Source organism: Staurois parvus, unplaced genomic scaffold, assembly GCF_062004578.1.
Source record: "Staurois parvus isolate SC_StPar_1 unplaced genomic scaffold, SC_StPar_1.0 ptg000087l, whole genome shotgun sequence".
In the NCBI taxonomy this organism is placed as follows: domain Eukaryota; kingdom Metazoa; phylum Chordata; class Amphibia; order Anura; family Ranidae; genus Staurois; species Staurois parvus.
Window position 1 is genome coordinate 97,114 of NW_028317883.1, and position 26,750 is coordinate 123,863.

A 26,750-nucleotide genomic window follows, 5' to 3' on the forward strand; every position below is an offset into this window, starting at 1 on the left:
AAGTTCATGGAAAGTTCCAAAACTGGTAAAAAAAAAATGTCCAAGTGTATTGCCAGCATTGGTCCACATGACTGCCAGAAGGAAGTTTTCAGGGTATATTCCTGGCATGCTTGGCCAACCACTGGCATTTTGTGGGCTGGTTCAACACAGCCCTACTCTCCTCGAAAAGTTGACTTTGGGTTGTACCATGCAAAATAAAATCCAGACTGCAGCATCTGTAAGTGGTAACACTACTCCCCTTCCATCTTTTCCCATTGAGTGTCCTAATCCAGCATTCATGTGTGTAACGTCTAGTTGTTGGGTTCACTTGTCAGGACATGCACACAGTCCTCAAGGACCTTTTTAATATATTCTCCCTCATGTCTTCCTCACTTCATAAGCAGCTGCCGCTGCTGCCCATCCCTATCTAGGCCTCTGAGCGGTGGTTTAATTAATATTGAAAATACAAAGATGAGGCTTTCTTCTTCCATGGTGAACCATCCTGTATGAACAGCTGTAGCCAGCTGTAATCTCATTTTTAACACTAATCTCCCAGACTGCTGGCGGCTCAAGATCTCATTAATAATGTTAGTAGCAGGCAATCAAATTGTATTGCCTGTAGTCAATTATTCTGATGAGGACATCATAGTCCAGATTCTGTAAAGGAATGTCTGCATGCACCATTTCTCAGTAATATGTATTTGCTGTGCTGCATACTGTAAACTCAACTATTTTAAGAAAAATATGTGATGGATTGTTTCCTGAGGCTAATAAGGGAAACTTTTTCTTAATCACCTTTTTTATGTCATTAACAGGTTAAGCATGAAGTTGATCTTAACTGACAACATTGTAGCACCTTATAGTAATTGCAGAAAAACAGTTATTAGGCCTCATGCACACTGGACGTTATAAAAAAGCGCTGTAGAATGCTGCATTAAAAACATGAATTTTTCGTCATTTTTTTTTTTTAGCGTTTTTGCATTAGCTTTTTTCAGCTTTTCTTGTAGTGTTTTTCAGCGTTTGCATTTTTTAGCAAAATTATACTCCCACACAATTTTCAGGCTCAAAAACGTTCATAAATGCTGGATAGCCACGGTTTTTTGGCGTTTTTTCAGTGTTTATCAGAGTCGGAGCATTTTTACAGCTAAAAAACGCCTCTTGAAACCCACTAGTTCTGTTTTGTTTTTTTTTTGCAGCCAGAAAACACTCCAGTCAAAAAATGCCGATTAAAGCCTATGAGTGCATGAACACATAGGATAACATGCTAGGGAGTTTACTGGCTGTAGAAAAAAACGCCAGAAGCCAAAAACAGCAGCTGTAAAAATGTCCAATATGCATGAGGCCTTAGGGCAAAAAAAACAAACAAACCATAAAGGAGTTGTATGGGGTTAAAAAAAACAAACACACATACTCACCTCTATGCTGCAGCATTGGTCTGATGCTGCAGCGGTCTTATGCAGAGTCTACGCCTGCGAAGTGATTTATCACATGATCGCTCTGTTCTTGGTTCATACTGGAGAGCCGTGATTGTCAGTCTCTGCTATCAGGTCTGATACTCCAGCACTCACCGGCATGCTGGGCTGGAGAAGGGGCAAGCTCAATTGGTTTCATCTCTCAGTAGTGCGCTGAGAGCCGGAGCCAACTGTCAGTCAGGCAGCTGAGTGAATCCCAACATTATTGTCAGGATCCTTCCAGAGCCTAGAGTGGCTCTGCCATGCCAGATGACAGTAGCTATAGCCTGCTATAAGCTGTCTCTGGGTAACAAGGGAGCAGTCCTATGCCCACAAGAGAAGTATTGCCCAAAAACTTTCTCTTTTAAAGTGTATTTCCACATTTCCAGCCAAATTGCAAGGGGCCTAAGATAAGATCTTCTGAAGAAAAGCTGTAGTCTTTCCAGAATAACAAGAAGGTTGAGTAATGTGTTCAAGTTGCAAAGAGTGTTAAGTGGCATTTTTCTTTCACCTTCTAATTCTTATTGCTTTGACTTACCTGCCCTATTTTCCCCTCCCCTAGCTGCAGATTGTTCTCCTCCATCTGCCTAATGGCGTTTATGCGTGTCAGTTAAATAAACTATGGGTCGGTCGCGCCCTCACCTCTGTATGCAATTTTTTGTTTTGTTTTCATTATCTCTGTAATCCTCCTTTTTTATTCTTCTTCCCTCTCCTGGCTGGCTGTCACATGTCAGCAGAGAAGCAGTGAAAAATCTAGACACACCCTAAAGCTGGCAGGTGCTGCCTTCTAACTGTTAAGCCCATGAATGCACAAGCAGTGGCCTTTGACCCCCGAAGCAGCTGTCATGCCTTGCCGTAGTTTCCTTTTAACACTGAGGCATGCCCATTTCCTTGAATTTCATACTTTTCCCTCCTGCGTAGATCACTCCCTAACCCCCTCCCCATCCGCCCTCCCTCCCTCCAACAACTGTCTTTTCTATCCCAACTGGGACAAGCTGCTCATGAACTTCTTCCATAAACTTCTTTCACTGACGATGAATCAGCAACAGTTTAAACTTGAATTCAACTCCTCTAAAGCCTCAGCTCCCTCCTTTTTTTTCTCTTTTCAATTCACACTTTTGGGTTGGACTTTTGTGATTCCTCAGATGTCTCAAAGTAATTGAAAGATTATCTAGTTTCTGAGTGGGACCTGTAAAAATAAAAAGTCAGTTTCAAAGTTATTCTCTAGGGCTAAAAGTCTGTCTGGAATTAAGAAGAAACATTGAAGCGGAACTAAACCCGTCAATTTTACAGTTTTCCAAAACCATTCCATTCAAGGCATGCTGTGAATAATAACTGTCACAGTTGCTTGTGCTCTACACCAAATTGCCAAGCCATCAAATTAAATGGCGTCATAACTGGTCATGTGTAGAACCATGGTGACTGCAGCTCACTGAGAGGCTAGGATGGCAGCTTTCATGCCTGTAAAAAATAGGAGGGTCTAGTTCCACTTTAAAGGGTCAGTCCAATGAAAATGGGTATTTTTTCAGGTTATTAGAGAGATCTGTACTTTTTTATGCAAAAAAACCCCACAAAACAGATATGCCAGTGGCAATCTGTGCTGCCTGATAAATATTAATTAGGGTCCTTTTACTATCAGAAATGACAGTTGCTATTGCCTGGTATTTACACCTTACAACGTCAGTAGGGTGAGCATCATACTTCGGAGGAAACTGATGTGGACAGGAACTTCAACAGGCTGGCAATTTATTTCGTTGTGAACTGCTCTGAATTGGAAATTTCCCTTTCACCTCTGGGTACACTGCTTACCACTGCATGCATCAGAGGTAAATATGCAGGCCAGGCACCTGCAACAGGGATTTCTGTTAACATAAAAGTATCTATTAATATTTATAGTATAAATATACTTCTCTTTTAATCATTAACATGCTTCGTAATTCACTGAGGCACTCTAAAGCTGCCCATTCAGTAGTACAATTTCATTCAGAAATGTAGTTTTCAATATTGAAAAGATTTATCTGAGGGTTTAATGCCTTACCTGTGTTATCTTCTATGTTATATTTATTGGGCAATGTTTCTTTTATCCTCTGTTGATACGGAAGACTCAGGATACTGTTTGTAATATTCATAATGTCCTGGTGGGGTGGTTTATGCCCCCAGTAGAAGGACTTAATTTCTTTGGCAAGATTCTGTATATGCTGTGACTCTTTATGTATGACAGTATTCTTTATATACAAAGGACAATAAAAATGTTGAAAGTAAAAATTTAGTTTTCAGAACATTTCTGCTATTTTGTTAATGGCTATCAATTCAATGATTATTTTCAACCATAATGACGAGAACATTTGAAGAAGTAGGAGGGAAAATACTACTTGAATGAATGAAGATCTAACTGTGGATGTGGTTTTTGTTTGGGAAAAATTGAACATATTGTAATGTGCTTGTTCCAGATGCAAGCTGTTTAGTACATCTGGGATCCCTTTCAAGTAGAAAGACTGGATGAAATTTTAATGGTTTCCAATTAAATTTGCTGACTCGTTGATGCCAAAAATGAGTGCTCCTGTGAATGATTTTTCTCAATTTCTGTACAAATGTTTAGGTTTTTGGCCAGCTTAAATTTACCCATAGAAATTTGTAAATGGTTGCTCCTCCAGCTGATCATTCCTTGGAAGAACCAGGTTTCAGGGAAGTAGGAGAACCTGTCACAATAACTATTGTAACCTAATTTAAATAAATGGGCAGCACAGTTGCTAAATGGTTAGCACTTCCGCCTGGCAGTACTAGGTTCGCTGGTTCAAATCCCAACCACGGCACCACCTGCCTGGAGTTTGTATGTCCTCCCTATGCCTGCGTGGCTTTCCTCCAGGTACTCCAGTTTCCTCCCACATTCCTAACTCATGCTGGTAGGTTAATTGGATCCTGTCTAAATTGTTCCTAATATGTGTATGTATGAATGTAAGTTAGGGAACTTAGATTGTACGCCCCTTGAGGGTTAGGGACTGATGTGAATGTACAATATATATATGTAAAGCGCTGTGTAAATTGATGGCGCTATATAAGTACCTGAAATAAATAAATGGCACTGCCAAATCAGCTCCTCTTCTCCAACCACCCTAGCAATAAACAGGATGCTTAGTCGGGGTTATGTAGTGTAACCAGATTATCGGTACATAGTCCTTCGTGTCTAAAACTATAATCTCAAATGTATAGATGGGGAACATGCCCTAAAGTCTGGGGTATACACAAGGAATTTGCTTTCACTGTGAATTTTGGCAAATATTACAATGTTTTGGGCAGCAGATTTGTGTTAAATGCAAAACACGCATGCATATAAATAGCACATTGGAATAGTGAGGCAACAAAGAACACTCACCAGCCACTTTATTAGGTACACCTGTTCAATTGCTCGGTAACACAAATTGCTAATCAGCCAACCACATGGCAGCAACTCAATGCATTTAGGCATGTAGACATGGTGAAGACGACTTGCTGAAGTTCAAACCAAGCATCAGAATGGGGAAGAAAAGGAATTTAACTGACTTTGAACGTAGCATGGTTGCTGGTGCCAGACCGACTGGTCTGAGTATTTTAGAAACTGCAGATCTACTGGGATTTTCACGCACAACCATCTCTAGGGTTTAATGGTTAAAATAAAATAAAATATCCAGTGAGCTGCAGTTGTGTGGACAGAAATGCCTCGTTGCTCTCAGAGGTCAGAGGAGAATGAGCAGGCTGGTTGCTGCTACATGCAGTAGGGTCAGAATTTGGTGTAAACAACATGAAAGCATGGATCCATCCATACAGCTGGTAAGGATGTCATTGGAGAGGCTATTGTATAGATAAGTCTTTCCCAACCCTTATACACCAGAGGAACCCTTGTGATATTTTTTAAGGTCTCGGGAATCCCTTCTGAAATCAATTAATTGGTGGTCAGTGGGAAGAATGCCGTCTTTACAGTAGTGGTTAGAATGCCTCCCTTACGCACAGCTAAAATGATCATTAGTGTTATGAAGCTGGGTCTGCCAAGTGACTGCTATGCAGGTACCATCAAATGGGAGGTCAATCAGCTACAACCCAAGGAACCCTTGGCAACATCTAGAGAAACCCTGGTTGTGAATGGCTGACATAGATGAAACTTTCTTGTTTACAAAGTGTGACTTATCAATCTGGTACAAGATTCATTGACTATACATATTCAAGAAATATTCACTGATAAATGAACAAAGAGACCAGCTGGAATCACCATCATCTAAGTAAGAGATCCTGTTGTGTTATGTGTGGAACAATCTGTGCTCTCTTAGAGTTTATTGCATGCAATTTAAACATATGGCAATGTACTTGATAGAATAATGTTCTGCATAAATGGTACGTTGTACATTGTTAATATTCTGATGTTTTCAGCATTCTGAGCAAGAAAAACCAGCAATGCTAGTTGAGTAATACCCAAGGGCAAAAATGGGTCTCGTAACAATTTGATGCTGAGTATACAGATCACTGAGATAGTTTGTATTTAAAACTAATAATGAGGGCAGGTCAGGAGGACAAAAGGTATAAAGTTTCTCCACTGAAATCATCCAGCAAGCTGGGAAAATTCTGTTACTCAAGGATCTGTTCAGGAAAATGGCATCAGGAAAGATAATATCACTTAGAGAAAAAAACATGATTTGTAAAATACTTTTTTTTGTTAACCTTAATTTCACAAAGACAGTATTATTGACCAAAATGTTTGTTATCCAACTTAATAAAGTCAATCAAAAAAGCAATGTGGTTTATGGCTATTATAGGCATGGTATTGGCAAGATAGAGGAAACTCTAAAAAAGTCCAAACATGGTGAAATAAATCTTGAAAATAAGACTGTAATTTTTACATGCGTGGAAAGGTATTAGAAATGGTGGAGAGGAGGTATGAAGTAGTGCTGACAGAAGAATAGATTGAAAAGTGTCGCAAGTAACCGGCAACAGATCTGAAGGGAAAGCCATGACGGCAGAAAGTTTTATGTGAAAGGCCAACTGACATGGCACCTGTCTAATGAATAATAGGGTATCCAAGTAGACATTTCTATGCTGTATTCTGGTGGTTTAGGAATCTAACTAAGATTTAAAGGCATCTGTTGTTCAATACTTTATTCACCCTGATCACGTGCACCATCCAATGCAACAGGCTGTCATAACGCAACATGTTAATGTACATGTGTGCGCAAATTTATCTAGGCACTAAAGGAGAAGTTTTTTTCCAATTGGCTGGTATTGGGGCATCCAGAAAGAAATGGCTTTAGGTTGCCCTTTGAAGAGAAGGAGTTTTTAAGCTGAGTAGGAGGTTACGGGGTAGAGAAACATTCAAGAAATCTGATTTTATCTATGTGTGCCTTGAAGTTACCAACCTCAGATCAAAATAAGAGGTCATTTGCATAGAAAAAAAACATATGGTGGTATATGCCAATGTTTAATGCTTGGATAGATGGGCTAGAATGCAATGTTATATCCAAACGTTCCATAGTTGGAACACATAGGCGAAAACGGGCAACCCTATCTCATGCTCTTTTTGATAGAGAGTGGAGCGGAGAGAAGACCGTTGACAAGGGTTAATTATATAGGGCCATGACTTTGTCGATGAAGGTGTGGCCTACATGAGTTTATGAAGGCTCACCCTCTGTTCATGTGGGATGCAGTAGTGGATTGGTGAATGGCACCACAATACAGTCATTGTAAAACAGGGATCTTTACCAGCACACCTTGGTATAGTGATAATCTTGTCCTTTATTTGCAAAAAGTAACAGGCATCACAAGCTGACATTTTGGGACCTTTCAAGATCTCCTCCTTTTTTAAGGCGGACTGTACTTTGAAAAAAGGATCCTGTGAGGTCCCGAAACGTTGGCCTGTGATGCCTGTTATTATCCCTATACCAAGGTGTGCAGGTGAAGATCCCGATTTTACCATAGCCATGCTAAGGTTAGTCTGCATGAGCACTGCCATGGACCTGATGGCTGTGTATTTCAGTTTTTGTTCCTTCGTTATTCCATGATCAAGTGAGGACTGTTCCTGAAAGCATTCTGGAGAAGTGCAAAGCTAACATACAGGTATGATGTAGCCTGTTGTCTTGAGCTCTACATTGGGTGTCAGGGAATTAAAGGTAGGCATTAGGAACGTGTTGCAAGCCTTAGGTTTGTTAGTCCACTGATGGGTTAAAAGCGCAGTGCAGACAGTGACAGAGCAGTATGACTCATCTGGATGATTGTTTTAAGACTTAGAAGGAGGAGCGGGTTACCTAGTTAAACCTGCTATGTGCGTGTGAAAACAAGCCCGGATAACTGTAATACTCTGTTTTCAACTTTGCAAGTCCGCATGGCTTTAAGTGATAATATGCTTATCCGAAGGGAAAAAAAAGTTCTGCTAGCTCTCTCCCAGTGGAGCCGACCGGATAAACGCTTTGGCTGTGTTTAAAAACACTGGACAGGTGCCTCGGCCTTCCACCTGCCTCAAATTTGACGGACATTACACATCAGGCCTGGGAAGCTGTTTGCTGACATTTGCTTCAGGCACAGTAAACCTATTGACAGAGAAAGAAAGCAGCCGGTTAAACAGAACCTGTTCTACTCTCTGTTACATTGCATGCTCTATTAACTTGGCTACAGAAGGTTTAACCCTTCACAAAGCTGACTGGGAAAGCAATCCGTAAAGGCTAAACATATCACACAATACGTAAGCCTTCTGAGGAGATTCCTACTTCTGTAGTGGGGGCCATCAAGCTTTTCTCAGCTCTTCACAACCTACTGTTAGGAGTCTGTGCTGTAGCCATGCAAACACAAGCTATACTGGCAGTCCCTGTCCTCCTGAATGACCTCATTCTAAAGCTAGTCATACACTGAGCGAATTAAGGTCGGTTCCTGATGAACTGGCCAGCATTTGCTTTGTGGTTGGTCTTGTAGGCCTCCTCTTGCCTGACATTTTTGGATTGAAGAAACGAAGGAAAATTGTCAAACAGTGGCTGCATCCACTGTTCAAATATTCAGACAACTGCTTCTATTGGTTCTCAGAATATGATAGCTGGCCCTGCAAATTTGTCCATTCCACAATGTATAGTGTGGATGAAGGAATCTGTTTGATCTACTAAAGTCTATTATTATATGGCCAGCTTTAGTATTGTATAGGGCGGGGAAGGGGGTTAGACCCACAGTCGGGTTTTTAATGCTATCTGGCACTTTAGAACCCTTGCCAGGTTTTATTTCTGTCTCTACTCCATATTGTATGATACTTCCTGTCTTATAAAGCCGTTGTCAGCAGAACAGGAAGTGACTGTAAATCTCTCTAAAACCGCTGAGCATTGCAGTAAAAACCAAAAGTTCTAATTCTTCACTTTCCCATAGAAAACTAGTTTTTGGCTTGACTTTTAACAAAAACTTTTAATGCTCAGTTTGGCTGTAGAACCCAAGACTTGTGCTTACAAGATGAAAGATGGCAACAGTTACTGTATACCATGTCCACCATGCAGGTGACAAAACTATAGCGACCTCTAGCCGACCGGTAACTTGTACACTTACTGAAGTTTTCTGAATTGTCCATTCCAAGAAAACTGATTTGCAGTGCTTACTATGTATAAGTGCAGGAAATCCCTTCAGTTGGGTAGCTTAACACTCAGTACTCATGTCACTATGCTGTTGAACTAAGCCAGGATTACGGAACATTCAGCGTGATTCATGTTTTGGAGTTAATAAGGCAGCGGCTACATTTGGAAGGCTCAGTTTATGGTTTGTCTGAACTCCAGTGTTTCCTCCAGACTGTAGATTTGGCTTAGTGCAACTTTCAGCCTCACTATTGCTATATTTGGTCACTGATGTGCTGTGACTTGTCTCTGTTCAGGGGGATGTGTTTGCCCCGCAGCTCTGCTCTTGAACAGGGTGGGGGTGTGAAGCAGATGTACTACTAATGGATGACCAAACGGTGGATTCACATGGCAGCTGTGACAATATTGGCTCTCATTCCCCAACCTGTTACAAACACAAGTTTTATAATGTTATAAGTCGTTCAGCAGTCTTTTGTATGCTTCCAAGTTAATACATTAATCAGTTATGTCTGCCCAGTTTACTGGCTCCATTTCCAAGTTAAAGCTTGTATTTCTCAAACGGTTTCTGTACTCTGCGCAACAGCTTGGCACCCCAGACATCAGGCAGGCCGTTTTGCACATGCGCTTGAAAAGCTTCTGTACTGACCAGCACATGTTGGTTTCACATTATATATTGCAGGCATGTCCTACTCAATAAAATAGAGCTTAAATGGTGGATAGGATAACCAAAAGGGCCACGCTAGTTCTTCTGAGAACTGCATTAACATAGCTAAAATTCTTTTCTTTCTTTTCTTTTCTTTCTTTCTTTCTTTCTTTCTTTCTTTCTTTCTTTCTTTCTTTCTTTCTTTCTCTTTTTCTTTCTTTCTTTCTTTCTCTTTTTCTTTCTTTCTTTCTTTCTTTCTTTCTCTTTTTCTTTCTTTTTCTTTCTTTCTTTTTCTTTCTTTTTTTCTTTCTTTTTTCTTTTTCTTTCTTTCTTTTTTTCTTTCTTTTCTTTCTTTTTTTCTTTCTTTTTCTTTCTTTTCTTTCTTTCTCTTACAATTTTGGACATTATAAAAGCAACTCATATTATGAAAGCTAGCATTGCCATATTACTGGGAGATTACGAACTCCAGATTAACATTTGGTGAAGTCCTCGTGCTCAGGAGGTATGGTCATATGGTAACAATGGCGTATTGCATCATCAAAAGTGACACAATATAAAACCGAGGTATTTGTCACCTTAAAGAGTTGAGGTTACCAATGCCCCCCATGTCTTCCCCCTACTTGAATGTTAATGTTCATAATGCCTAGAGCCAGCTGGTATTCCCGAACCTTCTAAACTAGCCATACAACAGTAGAATTTTGTTTAAAAACTTTCAGTTTTCAAATTATTATTATAATTTATTTATTACAGGTACTTGTATATCGCTGTCAATTTACACAGCGCTTTACATATATATTGTACATTGACATCAGTCCCTAACCCTCAAGGGGTGTACAATCTAAGGTCCCTAACGTACATTCATACATTCACATACTAGGGCGAATTTAGACAGGAGCCAATTGACCTACCAGCATCTCTTTGGAGTGTGGAAGGAAACTGGAGTACCCAGAGGAAACCCACGCAGGCACAGGGAGAACATGCAAACTGCAGGCAGGTGGTGCCGTGGTTGGGATTTGAACCAACAACCCTAGTACTGCCAGACGGAAGTGCAAACCATTGACAGCGGGTCAAAACACCAATTTCTTTTTACTGTCATGACAAGAAAATTCAAAGGAACAGGATGGAATTTTTTTTTCTCAAACAAACCTTTTAACTGTGAATGTGGTTTACGTTTGGGAAAAGATTGTACATATTGTACTGTGAAAGTGCAAGTTACAAAAGACACCTGTTTTATACATCTGGGATTCCATTCAAGGAGTAAGTCTGGACCAAATTTAACTGCTTTCAAACAAAATTAGTTGATTCATTGATGGCATGATTGTATGCTCAGAATTTCCACACAAATGTTTGAAAGAAATTCTACTGGTCTATGGCCATCTTTAAATTGGACCACATGTCATGGTGGAAGCTTGAAGGTTCGATCACCCACTGAATCTATCTGATGATCACCACACCTGTCCTGTCTGTTTGCCTGCTAGACCCATTAAGGGGCAGTCTCTTATTTTCATTTGGATTTTACAATTTAGAAGCATCCAGAATTAGGAATGTCATTTGATTGTGGAGTACTGAGCTGGAAACACTAGCAGGATACATAGCGGCATCCACCTATAACCAAACTCTGCATAGCTATTCTCATAATATTCTTCCATCCGGTTCTTGAATTTAGTAGCTACAATTTTGTAACCATGGTTTCTATTCTGCATGCTACTCCTAATCGTGAAACTATCAATTTTTGTTTTGACCGATTTTGTTTAAGCCCACAATTTGTTTTGATGGTACATCTCAATTCAACAAGCTGAAGTTGAAGCTGATTGGCTACCGTACACAGCTGCAAATTCTGAGTGCATCAGTTTTAGAAAATCAACCCTCATGAGCCATTAAAGCCACATCCAAATAGTAACATACCATCTCCTGTGTATTTGTGATTGTACAGGCCAAGGAGAGCTGCAGCGAGGAGACAGAAAATAATTCCATAGTTTTTAGTAATTGATACAAAACTACGTCACATATTCGGACAAGCAAAGAGCAATGTTCAATAGGCAGTAACCACGGCTACCAATCCGAATTTATGTGTCATTGATCTGACTAACTCATGCTGAGGTTCCATATATATCTCATTCAGGTTCCATATATATCATCATTGCTCTTTGCAAAGCTATATTGGATAGGCTCATATAACTTGCAAACAAACTGTCTAAAAAGGTGGACGCTTGTGTTGCTGTAAAATATATAACAGTTAGAAGCGAATTGGCTACCATGCACAGCTGCACCAGATTCTGAGTTTAGTAAATCCTCCCTTTGTGGCTCTAAAATAATGCATTTTCAGCTACAATGAATTCCCTAGCAGCTGTCAGCTTGTAATTCATTGAATCTTCCTGTCAGTATATCTGCTTGTTAGCGCATCCCGTACGGATAATGACAGGTCTGCAGGAGACCTGCATGACACCAGCAATCTACTGATCGCTGGTGCAATGCTTTACAGGCTCCTGCAGCAAAAAATAATAAATGCACATTTTTTTTACCTGCAAAAAAATGTGCATTTATTATTTATTACCAAAAGATGAACTTATCCTTTAAAGAGTATCTAAACCTGAAAACAAATCATCTATATATTGTAGGTTACTGGTTGTTCGTTGTGGTGCATTAGATTTTTTTTTTTCCCCGGTTGTTTTTTTTTTTCTTTATTTTCACCAGGTAATCCTGCAAATAACACACTTCTATCCCTTTATGTCTACAGTCATTTCTCCATTGTATCTATTGGTTCACCCATTGCTGTCATGCAGGCTGAACATGCCTGTTTTTGTTCATTTCTTTTACATAGTGGGCCTAGCTAACACAATAAAGATAAGGTTCTCTCTGCTTTCTAACACGAAGTGACAAGGACATTTCTGGCAAGATCATAATGTATTTTTTGTACTTGCTGAAAATGTTCGTAGTCTGACAGATCAAAACTAACATAGCCAAGAAAAAAATATATACACTATATTTCTAACAGTATTGTGACACACCAATGAACTTTAATGGCATCCCAGTCTTAGTCCATAGGGTTCAATCTTGAGTTGGCCCACCCTTTGCAGCTATAACAGCTTCAACTCTTCTGGGAATGCGGTCCACAAGGTTTAGGAATGTGTCTATGGGAATGTTTGACCATTCTTACAGAAGCACATTTGTGAGGTCAGGCACTGATGTTGGACGAGAAGGCCTGGCTCACAGTCTCCACTCTAATTCATCCTAAAGATGTTCTGTCAGGTTGAGGTCAGGACTCTATGCAGGCCAGGCAAGTTCCTCCACCCCAAACTCGCTCATCCATGTCTTTATGGACTTTGCTTTGTGCACTGGTGCGCAGCCATGTTGGAACAGGAAGGGGCCATCCCCAAACTGCTCACACAAAGTTGGGAGCATGAAATTGTCCAAAATGTCTTGGTATGCTGACGCCTTAAGAGTTCCCTTCACTGGAACTAAGGGGCCAAGCCCAACCCCTGAAAAACAATCCCACACCATAGTCCCCCCTCCACCAAACTTTATACTTGGCACAATGCAGTCAGGCAAGTATCATGCCCCTGGCAACCGCCGAACTCAGACACATCCATCGGATTGCCAGACAGAGAAGTTTGATTCTAACTCCAGAGCACACGTCTCCACTGCTCTAGAGTCCAGTAGTGGCATGCTTTACACCACTGCATCACATTGCACTTGGTAATGTAAGGCTTGGATGCAGCTGCTCGGCCATATAAACCCATTCCATGAAGCTCTCTATGCACTGTTGTTGTGTTAATTTGAAGGCCACACAAATTTTGGAGGTCTTTAGCTATTGACTTTGCAGACAGTTCGCAGTTTTATATGGAGGTGATTGGAACACCTGAATCCAGTGATTTGGAGGGGTGTCCCAATACTTTTGGCATTCTAGTGTGTGTGTGTGTGTATTTATTTATTTTTATATATTTTTTAGTTTTTGGAGTTAGATACACTTAAGAGAAAAAAATTATTAAATAGATAGCCTCTTACATTAAAGGATTTTTGGGGTAGAAGAGTTGAAAATGCATAGGGACCCTATAGGCACGGAATCTGAATTGGCTAAGTGTCCCTAATTACACTCTCCATTCCTTTTAATGTTACAGGTTATGGTACATGTGTATTGTTTGTTTATCATTTTTAAAGTAAACATTTACACTTAATACATTAACACTTGATTATGTAAAGAGACACCACTGCAGAAGCTAACCCCTAACTGGCCGCTAACCCCTAACTGGCCTAAGGGCCAGTTCACATCACAAAAGCGCACTCCAGATGCATTTCAGATGCGTTTTTGATTCCAGTTCACACCACACTTCGTCACTGTGTTTTTTTTGTTTTTTTTAAAGCTTTTTACTGTTTTCCAGTACAGTTCTGTGCAGAAATAAATGCAGCATGTTCTGCTTTTTTTTCTGCACTGGAAACGGACTGGAACTGACCGGCACTAGTGTGAACTAGGTCCATTGGAACACATGGAAAACACTGTGCATACAGTTGTGGCCAAAATTATTCAACCCCCACTGAAATTGAGTGTTTTGGCCAGTTTGACATTGCTTTTGATCATTCAGTCATCTTGCTTACATTTACATTAAAGAGGCACTTGTAGGTCAGACAAATATAACATAACAGTTATAATGAAATAACCACAAATGTCTTTTCTGTGCTCACAGCATTATCAGTTTTATTCAACCCCCAAGTGACATTCAATCTTAGTACTTAGTACAGCATCCTTTTACAGTTATAACAGCTTTTAAACGTGAAGCATAGCTTGACACAAGTGTCTTGCAGCGATCTACGGGTATCTTCGCCCATTCTTCATGGGCAAAGGCCTCCAGTTCAGTCACATTCTTAGGCTTGCGCACTGCAACTGCTTTCTTTAAGTCCCACCAGAGGTTCTCAATCGGATTTAAGTCTGGTGACTGCGATGGCCACTCCAAAATGTTCCAGCCTTTCCTCTGCAACCATGCTCTAGTGGACTTGGAGGTATGCTTGGGATCATTGTCCTGTTGAAAGGTCCAACGTCTCCCAAGCCTCAGGTGTGTGACGGACTGCATCACGTTTCCATCCAATATCTCCTGGTACTGAAGAGAATTCATGGTACCTTGCACACGCTGAAGCTTCCCTGTACCTGCAGAAGCAAAACAGCCCCAAAGCATGATTGACCCTCCACCATGCTTCACAGTAGGCAAGGTGTTCTTTTCATCATAGGCCTTGTTCTTCCTCCTCCAAACATAGCGTTGATCCATGGGCCCAAACAGTTCTAATTTTGTTTCATCAGTCCACAGAACACTATCCCACAACTTTTGTGGTTTGTCCACATGGCTTTTGGCATACTGCAGTCGACTCTTCTTATTCTTTGGAGACAGCAAGGGGGTACGCCTGGGAGTTCTGGCACGGAGGCCTTCATTACGCAGTGTGCGTCTTATTGTCTGGGCTGAAACTTCTGTACCCACATCTGACAAATCTTTTCTCAGTTCCTCAGCAGTCACACGGGGACTTCTCTCCACTCTACGCTTCAGGTAGCGCACAGCAGTCGAAGTCAGCATCTTCTTTCTGCCACGACCAGGTAGCGTTTCAACAGTGCCCTTTGCCTTGAATTTGCGAATGATGCTTCCTAAGGTGTCTCTTGGTATGTTTAACATCTTTGCAATCTTCTTATAGCCATTGCCCTTCCTGTGAAGAGAAATCACCTCTTCTCTTGTCTTCCTGGACCATTCTCTTGCCTTCACCATGTTTGTAACCACACCAGTAAATGTCTAGAAGGAGCTGAGTATCACAGTCATTTTAAAGCTGCCTAATTGGTGCTTATTATGCTTGATTGCTGCTCGGTGACATCCACAGGTGTTTTCAATACCTGATGGAAAGCACCTGTATGAACCTCTGTTCTTCAGAGTGGTAGTCTTTAAGGGGTTGAATAATTGTGGCAATGAAGAAACCACATAAGAACCATTTACTACTGTATTACATAAACAATTGATGTCATTTTAGTTGCATTTGGGTAGTTACAACGTCCTTGTAGGATTTGATTCTGAATACAATTCCAAATGTACACTATAGTCCCTAAACCCCTTTACAGCATTGGGGGTTGAATAATTTTGGCCACAACTGTACATTTTTGATGCAGAAAAAAAAATGCAATGCACTGTATCTGGTGTGAACCACCAACTGAGCTGTCTGTTAAGGGATGAGCCACTGTGTGAATCAATCTGTGTTGAATTGCAGATTGAGCTAGAGAGTTCTGTAAACAGACCTGAAACTGAACTGAACGGGAGACCAAAATTCGACCAGACGACTAAAAAGCTACAGAATTTTAGTATATACAATATTTACCCAGCTAACATAAGATAATAATAATAGTAATAAAGCAAATATTTACAAGATCACCAAATATTACTTTTAAAAAAAACAGAGGTTGCTATTACTGACCTCTCCTTCTGAAAATGCTAGTTGCTGGACTGTCATGTGTTCCTTCTTGCTTCAGTTCCTTACTTTTTGTTAATCACTGACCTGGACCAATTATGCTGATAAGGGACTTCTGAAATTTCTGATCCAGGTCAGTGACTCCGAATAGATAAAAGGCAGTGGATCAACATAATAACCAGGTAACTAGCATTCAACAATGCAAAATTCTATGCATGCAAACACTTGTATGTGGTCATCATAGGACATCCTGTCCTGAATGATATCCAATCAGATGAAGATTGGGCGGGATGCCTGTGTCCCCCAGCCATGTGCCATTGTTTCTTCCCTTGACTGCTCCATCACTGTGAAGCCCTATGTCATAGGGGGTTCAGAATTGAACCATAATTGATGGGGATGTAGTCACCCAACTCTGTCAAATGCAAGAGGCATTCGGTGACTAAACTATAGTCTTCTAATATAGCTTTTTATTACAGGGGAGTGCTGGCTTTAAACCTTTTGAAAGAAACCCTGTCAAGAAAATCTGTTGTGAGAAATATTACAACTGTCATAGCGGACATTTCATTCTGAAAATACTAGTTACCTGGCTGTAATGTACTGTATATCCGGTGACGTTAATGCTTTTGATTTGCTTTTTTTTTGTGTTTAAGAAAAATAGGCAGATCATGAGGTTGGACTTCACTAACTGGACTTTATCCTTCTTCCGGGACAGTGACTCACAGACAGCCAGAACACTAGAATTTCAGTATGTTGGCAATGACCACCTCCATTATTTCTCTAATGACCATCAAAGTGATAGATTAGGAAATATTACAGTATTACACACTCTCATTTGCCCTCCATATAGAAAAATTAGTTCTCTACACCTAGATTCCACTAAAAAACTTCCACGTGGGATTAGGACTGTGATTGCTGAGCAGAAACCTGACACGTATTTGCTTCTAACCCTAAACACAATTTTATTTTTAATTGACCAGTTCTTACCTGCTTTGTAAGTGAACACTCTGGGCCATTTATTTTAGTTTTTCAACAATTATCTGCTGTCAGAGCTCACATGACATTACTTTCCAAAAGGCACCCCAGGTGCAGCAGCCTCCACCCTTCTTGCCTGTAGCCATAGCATGCAGTCTCCTCCCTGCAGTTTAACAAAAGATAATGCAGAGCCCAGGGACCCTTATCTCCCCCCAAGGCCTGGGAGGGAAGGTGTTTTGAAAACACCACCTCACTGACCCCACCATTCAACAAACTTGAAAGGCTGAAAGTGGCTCCTGCTTTAACAAATAAGACAGGGAAATGCAGAGGTTTGTTTAGAGATAAACACTGCTGCCATTTATTGATCACTCCCCCCATCTTGTTCTAAGATCCAGTTCCCCCTTCCAGTTTCTTAATGCTCAGAGAACAAGTTCCATCCGCTCTATATTTATTTATTTCAGGTACTTATATAGCGCCGTAAATTTACGCAGCGCTTTTACATATATATTGTACATTCACATCAGTCCCTAACCCTCAAGGTTCTCACAATCTAAGGTCCCTAACTCACATTCATATACTAGGGCCAAGTTAGACAGCATCCTACCAGCATGTCTTTGGAGTGTGGGAGGAAACCTACGCAGGCACAGGGAGAACATGCAAACTCCAGGCAGGTGCCATGGTTGGCATTTGAACCAATGACCCTAGTACTGCCAGGCGGAAGTGCTAACCATTTAGCCACAGTATGAACTCAATCTTTTCTGATTCTAATGAATGACTAATAAATGACACTGTTTGACTGCAGTACACAACTACCTGGAAGCAGTAGGTACAGGACAGGTATAGACTGGAAACACGCAAACCTAGATGGTCAACGGGAAATGGTTTAGCTACCAATAGGCCCATTGATGTCAGATGGTGGCATGATTGGGTGTCAATGAGTATTTCTGAAATAGAAGAGTGTTGAAGGGTAAGCTCCCATGCTCCCCTGTGTTTATCGTGATTAGCATCGTCCCCAGAGCAGAAAATTGTGGTAAATCTAAGATTTGATGGTTGTCTCTAAAACAGGAAGTGAAGGAAGATCTTGCAGTGGGGTCACCTGTTGCAAAGTTCATCTCTCAATTCCTTTCTTTTTTTCCAGGACACAGGAAATATCTCCAGAGGGGTACAGACAGCATACAAAATATTGGCTATAGATGCATTTTTGTGTACATGTGGGTACATACGTTTGACTCGAACATTGGATGTTCCTGTGTTTGCTGAATACACAAACATCTGGGGCGTTTGGCGGGGCGTTCGCCTGTGCGCCCCACAATGCAACATGCAATGGTGGTGCATTGTAATTGGCCAAAGCAGTACACCAGACCAGTTATTTTGGGTAATCATGGCTCACGGCAATTGGGCGGAGGTAGCGGGGATATCACCGCTAGCTCCGCCCAATTGTTTACATCTAACTTGTAAATGTCCACACAGTGTCAGTTGTTTTTTTTTTAATTGCAGTGAGTCGGCATTGTCGTGATTGACAATGGATTGCAACATTTTTTTTCTTTTGGCTTTTTTTTTTAAATGAAGAACTTGTCAAAAACTGTTTTTTGCTCAATAAAGGATTTTTTCAAAAGTCTGGTCTCTTTATTTTTTCACACTTTTAACCATTTAGTGAATGGGTAGGGGTACAAGTACCCCTTACTCAAAAGGGGGTAGGCAGCATCCGGGTGCCCCTTATTTAAAGGGGTACACTGATGCTAATGACCCCCTCTGTCCGCAGACCACCACAACCACCCAGCCAGGGTTGTGGGGAAGAGTTTCGACCGCGAACCGAACAGGGGGGTGTTCAGACCATCACTAGTAAAGAAATTTACTTTTACTGTGTTAACCAGACAACATTAGTAGTTACTGAAGACTCTTGTTAGTTGGAATTGCTCCTTATAAGTGGACCTGACCCTTGCTATGTTATAGGGAACATTTACGTATACAGTATTAATTGTGCCTAAGCAGTACTCCTAAAATCTACCTTTTTTGTTTTGAATGACTTCTAAATGTAATTCATGCTGTGTTAGGGTGGGTACCTAAGCACTCCTGTGCCTACAGTTCCTAGTTGTGTATATATGCAGAGTGATAACCTATACAGATTAAAAAACTCTTGCTCCATTTTAGGCCTTGATGGCTGTCAAACTACCTGAGTAGTGGCTCAACTGATTGGACGTAGTCACTGTTCGACTGACAGTTTCACACCCAACTTCTCTGATTTTCTTAGTCAAGGGATGTCAGGCAGGAGGCCGATAACAGGCCTCCCCACTGTGTGAATTTTAAATGGTTCATCAGGATCCTTACAAAATTCAACCAGTGAATGGCCAGTTTATAACACTGCTTAGTCTGATTGTTGCTCTCACCAGGTTTGGTGACGTCACTATTGTGCTGCTCACTGTTCTCCTTCCTGGAGGTTTTGACATACGGCAGCAAAACCCTGCTTCTACGAGTATGCAGATTGAGATCTGCTTGCCAAGTTGGATCCAAGAACATTGGGACAAGCACTATATTCCTTTATGAAAAATTTAAAATCGAAATTAAATCATAAAATGTTAATTTTTAATCTGCAAATTTAGGCATTTGCTCTTTATGTGTGTGTTTATTTTTGTTCCTTTTTTTTACCACATTTTTATTAATGTGTCTTTTTTGTTTGCTTTTCTCTTGATTCTGTCTTCATCTCTGTCGTGTCTTTCTGCTCTGCATCCTGTGTCCATTCTCTGAAAACTTTCTCACACTCTTTCATCTGTTCCTTCAATCCCCTCTTCCTGTTTCTCAGGCCGGAATGAGTTAATAGCCAGATATATAAAACTACGGACAGGAAAGACGCGCACAAGGAAACAGGTGAGAAAGAGAAACATAATTGTGTTTTCTAGAAAAATTTTCATTTCCTCCATATAATTTCTCATTACACAGAGCCAATAATGTCTTGTCCTTGGAAACGCTAACTTTTATAGTGTTTAGCAGCGAGTCATGCTTGTTTTTTTTAAATCAATCTGTCACAATTATTAAAGGTCTTGGCTATGCAGCAGTTCACCAATTCATAAAGGGACTCTATGGGGTAAATTCAGTAAAGACAAATAGACTGGTAACTTTGCAAGGTAAGTTGCACTTTGCAAGGGAACTTTGTTTAGTGAATGTGTGACTTTCATCATCCAATCTAGTAAGTAAAAATACTGTTGTGGGTTTTTTTTAAATTTTCCTTGCATGTGATGTGTATTCTTTGCACAGTAAAAGTTCTCAACGTTCACTAAACTCTGGTGCAAGCTTCCTTGCAAAGTGCAATTTCCCCTGCAAAGTGAACAGTCTGTTTGCCTTCAGTAAATTCATCTCTATATGTTAAAGTATAGCTAAAGGTAAAACTTTTTTTAGATTTGGGTAGAGTGGAGACAGATTAGAACACCTGCCAGTTTTAATTGCTGTCTGTGCCCTCGTTAGGGAGATTCTCCCTATTTGTCCTGTTTACTATTATCACAGAGAGTGAAAGTAAAAGAGAATTCCAAATTTTGGATTGACTTCAGAACACTGATTGAAGGGAAATATTCCAATGGGGAAACCAGTTTTGGTGATCCTGGTGACACCCAGGGATTCCCTCACTTTGGAGGGATTTCCTCTCACTTCCCCTTTTTGGCTACAGGAAAGGAAGTGAAGGGAAATCTTTCCAATGGGACACAGCTAGGGTGAAAAAAACTCATTGGGGTTATAACTATCCAAAATGGAAAAAAGAGCTTTTTCCTTTAGTTACACTTTAAAATTAAAGTGGTATTAAAGGTTCAATGTTGTTGTTTATTATTTTAATGAAAAAAAATGTCATAGTCAACTGCTGTGTGCAATGGTTTTCCACAAAGCAGCCTGGATCCTCCTCTTTTCAGGTCCTCCTTCAGCGCATCTTGTTCCTCCACCCCGATGAGTGCCCTCATGGGAAGCTGCTTGCTATGGGGGCACTCGAGTGGGCTCCCTCCCAAGCTGGGTTGTTTGTGTCTATTCAGACACACAGCACAGCTTTTTTACTTTAACCACTTGCCTTCCAGAGGATTTACCCCCCCCCCTTCCCCCTTCCGGACCAGGCCATTTTTTGCGATATTGTGCTGCGTTACTTTAACTGATAATTGTGCGGTCATGCAATGCTGCATCCAAATGAAATTTATGTCCTTTTTTCCCCACAAATAGAGCTTTCTTTCGGTGGTATTTGATCACCTGTGTATTTTTAATTTTTTGCTCTATAAACAAAAATATTGACAATTTTGAAAAAAAAAACAAAACAATATTTTTCACTTTTTGCTATAAAATATATCCAGTAAAAAAATAAAAAAAATCTAATTTCTTCATAAATTTAGGCCACAATATATTCTGCTACATGTAAATTAATTGGTTTACATGAAAGTTATAGCATCTACAAATGGCAGTATATATTCTGTAATTGTTATTTGTAATTTTTTTATACTAGTAATGGTGGCGATCAGCGACTTGTAGAGGGACTGCGGCGGGCATTCGGACACTGGATGGGAACTAACTGCCACTGACATCCCAATGACACTAATGCAGTGATCAGTGCTAATAAAAAGCACTGACACTGTACTAATGACACTGGGCAGGAAGGGGTTAACATCTGGGGCGATCAAAGGGTTATTTGTGTGCTGTGTTGTGTTTTACAACATGTGCTGTGTGTTTTGCTTGGGAAACATGCTGCTGTGTATTTCTCTGCTGTGCAGAGAAACACACAGCAGCATGTTCTTGCTGGCAGGAGAGAGACCTGTGTTGTTTACATACAGGTCTCTCCTCTGCCAGTGTTACTTGGCGATCAGCAGGTGCCGGTGGAGAATCTCTGGCCGGGAGCTGGTGATTGACATCCATAGCCAACATGGCGGCGCGAGTAGGGTGGCATGTGCGCCCCCCTACCCGGACATGCAAACCACATATATATATACGTGTCTTTGCGCAGCCCTGCCACCCTGTAGCAGTATTTCTGCTATTGGGTGGAGGCAGCTTAGTTAATGGATAGAATGCATTCATGTGAAAAATCTTTTTACCTTTACAACCACTTTAATGTTAAAATACAATTTAAAGCAAGCTTTCCTTGAGAGACACATGGGAGCTGCCTCTGTGCTGATGCTGCTAATTGCATGGCTACTACACTGACCAGCTGAGTTCACTAAGGTCATTCCCCTGGAATAATATGCATATCTGTAAAGTTACACATCCTTATGTCTATGCTTATTCCGGTAGGCAAAGTAGTGATGCAGGGGAGTAAATATGACATGCAGGAAACTAGTATTTGTAGGATGAGAAGTAGCAATCACAGCATCCCTGTCTCTTTCAGGAAAAGTTTCTTTAAATAAAAAATTAAAAATTGATCGCGTTGCCCTTTTTAATATATGCAGCATCATGAGCTTATGACTCTTATTTGCTTTCTTCTACAGAGGCAGGCATTTAAGAAAGGTTTAACATTGATTTTGCACTGCTAATTACTTGGCAATGGCTGTACGTTTTGATATAACATTATTGCCATTTCAGTCATATTTCCCATTGTGATCTTGCTTGCTTGTGTGATAAATGAACATAGTTACATAGTTAGTCTGGCTGAAAAAAGACAAAGTCCATCCAGTTCAACTGTTAAAAAAAAAAAAAAGTTATAATCCTATACCCACAGTTGATCTAGAGGAAGGCAAAAAAAAAATGAGCAAAGCATGATCCAATTTGCTTTTGCAGGGAAAAAAAATCCTTCCTGATCCCCCGAGAGGCAATCGGATATTCCCTGGATCAACTTTATCTATAAATGTTAGTATCCAATTATATTCTGTATATCTAAGAAACAATCCAGGCCTTTTGTAAAACAATCCACTGAGCTGGCCAGAAACAACTCTTGAGGGAGTCTATTCCACATTTTTACAGCTCTCACTGTGAAGAAACCTTTCCGTGTTTGGAGATTAAATCTCTTTTCCTCCAGACGTAAAGAGTGCCCCCTTGTCCTCTGTGATGACCTCAGGGTGAATAGCTCTACACCGAGTTCACTATATGAACCACTGATGTATTTATACATGTTGATCATATCCCCCCTTAATCTCCTCTTCTCAATAGAGAATAAATTTAGTTCCTTTAATCTTTCCTTGTAGCTGAGCTCCTCCATGCCTCTTATCAGTTTGGTTGCCCTTCTCTGTACTTTCTCCAGTTCCCCAATGTTCTTTTTGTGAATTGGTGCCCAAAACTGAACTGCATATTCCAAATGAGGTCTTACTAATGATTTGTGCAGGGGTACATGCAACTGGTCACCATATGGCCAATAGGTGAAGGTTTGGCTGGACTTTACGTGGCTTCCTAGTTTCATGAATACTTTAACTACCAGCTATTAAATAGATATTGAAAAGATATTCAGTAAGGTTCCCCCTCTTCTCTTCATGGTCTATCCCAGACTGTCCTGCACATTACAGTAGATCAGCCAGCTTGTGGGTCACCTGTGATGGACTTCTTTGCTGTTTTGGAGCACTTGAGATCATCCTCTGAGATCGTCCAGCAACCCAAGTGACTCAACCCAAATGAGCTGTAGCCACTTCCTGGCTGAAGTGACGTTGTTGATCTCTGCATATTTTATAAACGTAACATTGCTTTTAAGTAACGTATTAAATTTTAGCTGATACCTTGTAAAAGGGAACAGTTTGGAACAGATCATTAGAAGGGGAGGTCAGTTGAACTACTTTTTCCCTTATGAATAAGTCCAGAGGTCCGTTAGCATGGTCTTGAGTGTAGAAGCAATTATAGGAACTTTATAACTTAAGTTTGGGCTTTAATAAGACAAAAAAAACACAATCTGAAGATGTTTCAAGTCAATGATAGTTGTTCTTTCATTGCCTCTTCAGTTTGTACTTGACAAAGGCAGTTTAACATCTAATGATTTGGACATTTCAGTAGAGGGAGGTGTACATTTTAACCAAATCCATACTGTGTTGACTTTATCTGTAATAGTGGAATGGTCTTTCTAAAACTTTTCTTATACTGCCACCATGTGGACAAAAAGGATTTTACATTTTAAGAACCTTTTGTTTCAAAGACAACCTGTATGTTTTCAAATAAAGGTTCTTTTCTTTTTCTTTTTTTTTGCTTTGATGTTCAGTTTTCAAAACTCAAGCTGCATTAAAGCAATTTTTTTTTTTTTTGCAGTTACCTTGGTCTAAGTATTTATTTTCTATACCTGGAATGCCTGTTTGGCACTGGTTCCATTCAGATAACGCCTTGTATTTTCTCAATAAATACAAACCATTCCCTGATTGGACAAGATAGAGATCTTAACTTCACCACCCTGCCTCTTTACTATGTCCAATCAGAGAACATTTCCTGAAAAAATGAAAGGTGTAGTCTGAATTGCACCCATGCCAAGTGAGTGACCCCCTGTGGTTACGACGCAGCAGGGCAGCCACTTGGCACAGAACACAGGCAAGGATGACTTCGGCTGCTCTAGTGATTCTCATCTTCCATTGGGATTGGATATGGAAAATAGATGCTTACATTGGTCCAAAATGGAACAATGGAACTATGCAAGAAAATAATATACCTGGAATTCAGTTTAGCTCAACCCAAAACAAAAATTTCATATATTTAAAGTTTACAGTTCCTTAGATGTGGTGGCCACATTTTTTTTCTTTTCTGTACTGTGCATTAAGGGACACACTTTTATAGATAATAAGCAACCAAGGGTTATACTGCTGCCTATAGAAGACATGAACCTTAGGCACATAGAAAGAGAGGGATAGCTCCTTAGGAGCCATAATCCATCCCACCCTACATCTGCTTAGTTACAATGGATATCTCCTTCCTTTTAGCTATATACTTTGCTGAATTGGAAGACTTTTTTTTAATACTGTCAACAGTAACTGGAAATCCTAAAAAGCTTTCTGATTGGCCAATGAGCTCAGGTTTTCCAATTTCATTTAGTATACTGGTGATCTCTCTGCGACAGTCCTATGGTCAGCAGTGACAACCCATCTGTGTTCTAGTGAGCGCAGGACTCCGCCATTCAGATCAGGCCAGTTTATCTGGGGATTCTTTGCAGAGTTATTGTGGCAGTTAACTTGTCCCCGAACTGCCCCTATCTCTGAAGACTCACTGTTGTGAACAACACGCAGGCATTGCTACTTCCCTCTGTACCTTAGGTGTATGTGTGATTTATCACAGAATCAAACATGCTGGGTGAACCCTTCTCTTTATTACTCTTATTTGCAGGTCCTTTTGTTGCTTATTATTCATAAAAATGTCTTCATCAATAAAGGAAATAGGGCTTTTACTCACTGTGAAAACTTTCCTGGAGTCCATTGAGAGACACAGCTCCCTACATTCGTATGCAATAATTTTTTGTTTTGACTGCTTACTACAACTCAGCAAGTGGGAGAGGTTCTAGCTTCCAGGGGGGCTGCTGTTCAGTGTTTTTGTCTAGTGTCTGTTTTTCCTGTAGAAGGCAGTATAACACTTGGTTGTTTATTGTTCATAAAGCCGTGTCCCTCAATGAGTTCAGAAAACGGATTTTACACCAAGTGCAAAGTATTTTTTTTTTCAAATATAAGTATTTACTCAGAATAAAAACTTTTCCTGCAAGTACAGAAACTATGTTGTTCTCATCAGAAAGGCAGTGCAATTGAATTCACCATGTAAAGGAGATGAACAAGTTGACATTTTTGAAGACCAGCCTGTGTGACAACCATCCTTCCACATGGACACAGTAGTGTAGCCGTTAAGAGACATTAGGTGTTATTCGCAGGATTCGCAGATAGCAACAAGGGAAAAGGTCTCAAAAGAAAACGAATGTAGCAGCTACATCTAAGGACAGGTACTGTGCCCTACATAACATTTTTTGTTTTTAGATATTCTTTAAAGACGTGTGAACATTTCTTCAATTTACACATCTATATTGGATAGGGTAAACTGGATTGATTGGCAAATGTCATCCACAAGATATTTTCATGAATGGGGCCTGGATTGCTTATGGTTGTCAGTTAATTATTCAATATTAGTTTGTGTAGTTTATAACATTGTAATTTTTATTCTTTTTTTATTATTATTTTATAATTGTGGTTACTTGACACAAACAAAATGTAGAGGAGGTTGGGGATGTGAGTATGTTAAAAAAAACAATAAAGATAATTTTCTGTCTCTTTAGGTGTCTAGTCACATCCAAGTTTTAGCACGGAGGAAGTCTCGAGAGATCCAGTCCAAGCTTAAGGTAAGTAGGAAACTTGCACTTTATCTGCTGGCTTCAGCCTCTGCTTACGCCTGCATCATGGCCCCAGGCTGCATTGTATATGACTCTGCTTCTGTGCCTGCATCCTGACTTGCCTGCATTATGTATGGCTATGCTTCTGCTCCAGACAGGATGGACATGCATATTAATACCAGCATTATGCAGGAATAGATCAATGTTTGTGTGGCAGAAGCTGACCATCCATTAAATGATCTACTGTATATAACAAGCTAATGGCCTTGATAACTTATGAAGTATGGAGATCTTCTGCAGGCAGATTTTTATGGGTTCTCAAGAATAAAGAAAAATGAACCCAGGGCTTGATAAAGGCCATTTCTGAAATGATTTCAACTTTCACGAGCTGACATTTAAGCAGCAAGCAGCATATCTTGCTTGTGTTTAAAAAAAAACAAAACTTTTTATAGTTTTTTTGTAGTAGTTAGATGTCTAATGTATTTAATGTT

At 40.2% G+C, this 26,750-nt stretch overlaps 1 protein-coding gene across 3 annotated transcripts in view; it reads left to right on the top strand.

Moving 5' to 3' along the window:
- Positions 1-26,750, top strand: part of LOC149468384 (transcriptional enhancer factor TEF-1-like) — a 118,364-nt gene that overhangs the window by 64,021 nt on the left and 27,593 nt on the right. For 2 of the 3 annotated variants that reach the window (XM_089670134.1, XM_089670135.1), the window contains exons 3-4: positions 19,840-19,904; positions 26,206-26,268. In XM_089670134.1, the coding sequence (XP_089526260.1) occupies positions 19,840-19,904; positions 26,206-26,268 (128 nt within the window). The remainder of the gene's footprint in view (positions 1-19,839; positions 19,905-26,205; positions 26,269-26,750) is intronic. The other variant, XM_089670136.1, reaches the window with a different exon arrangement.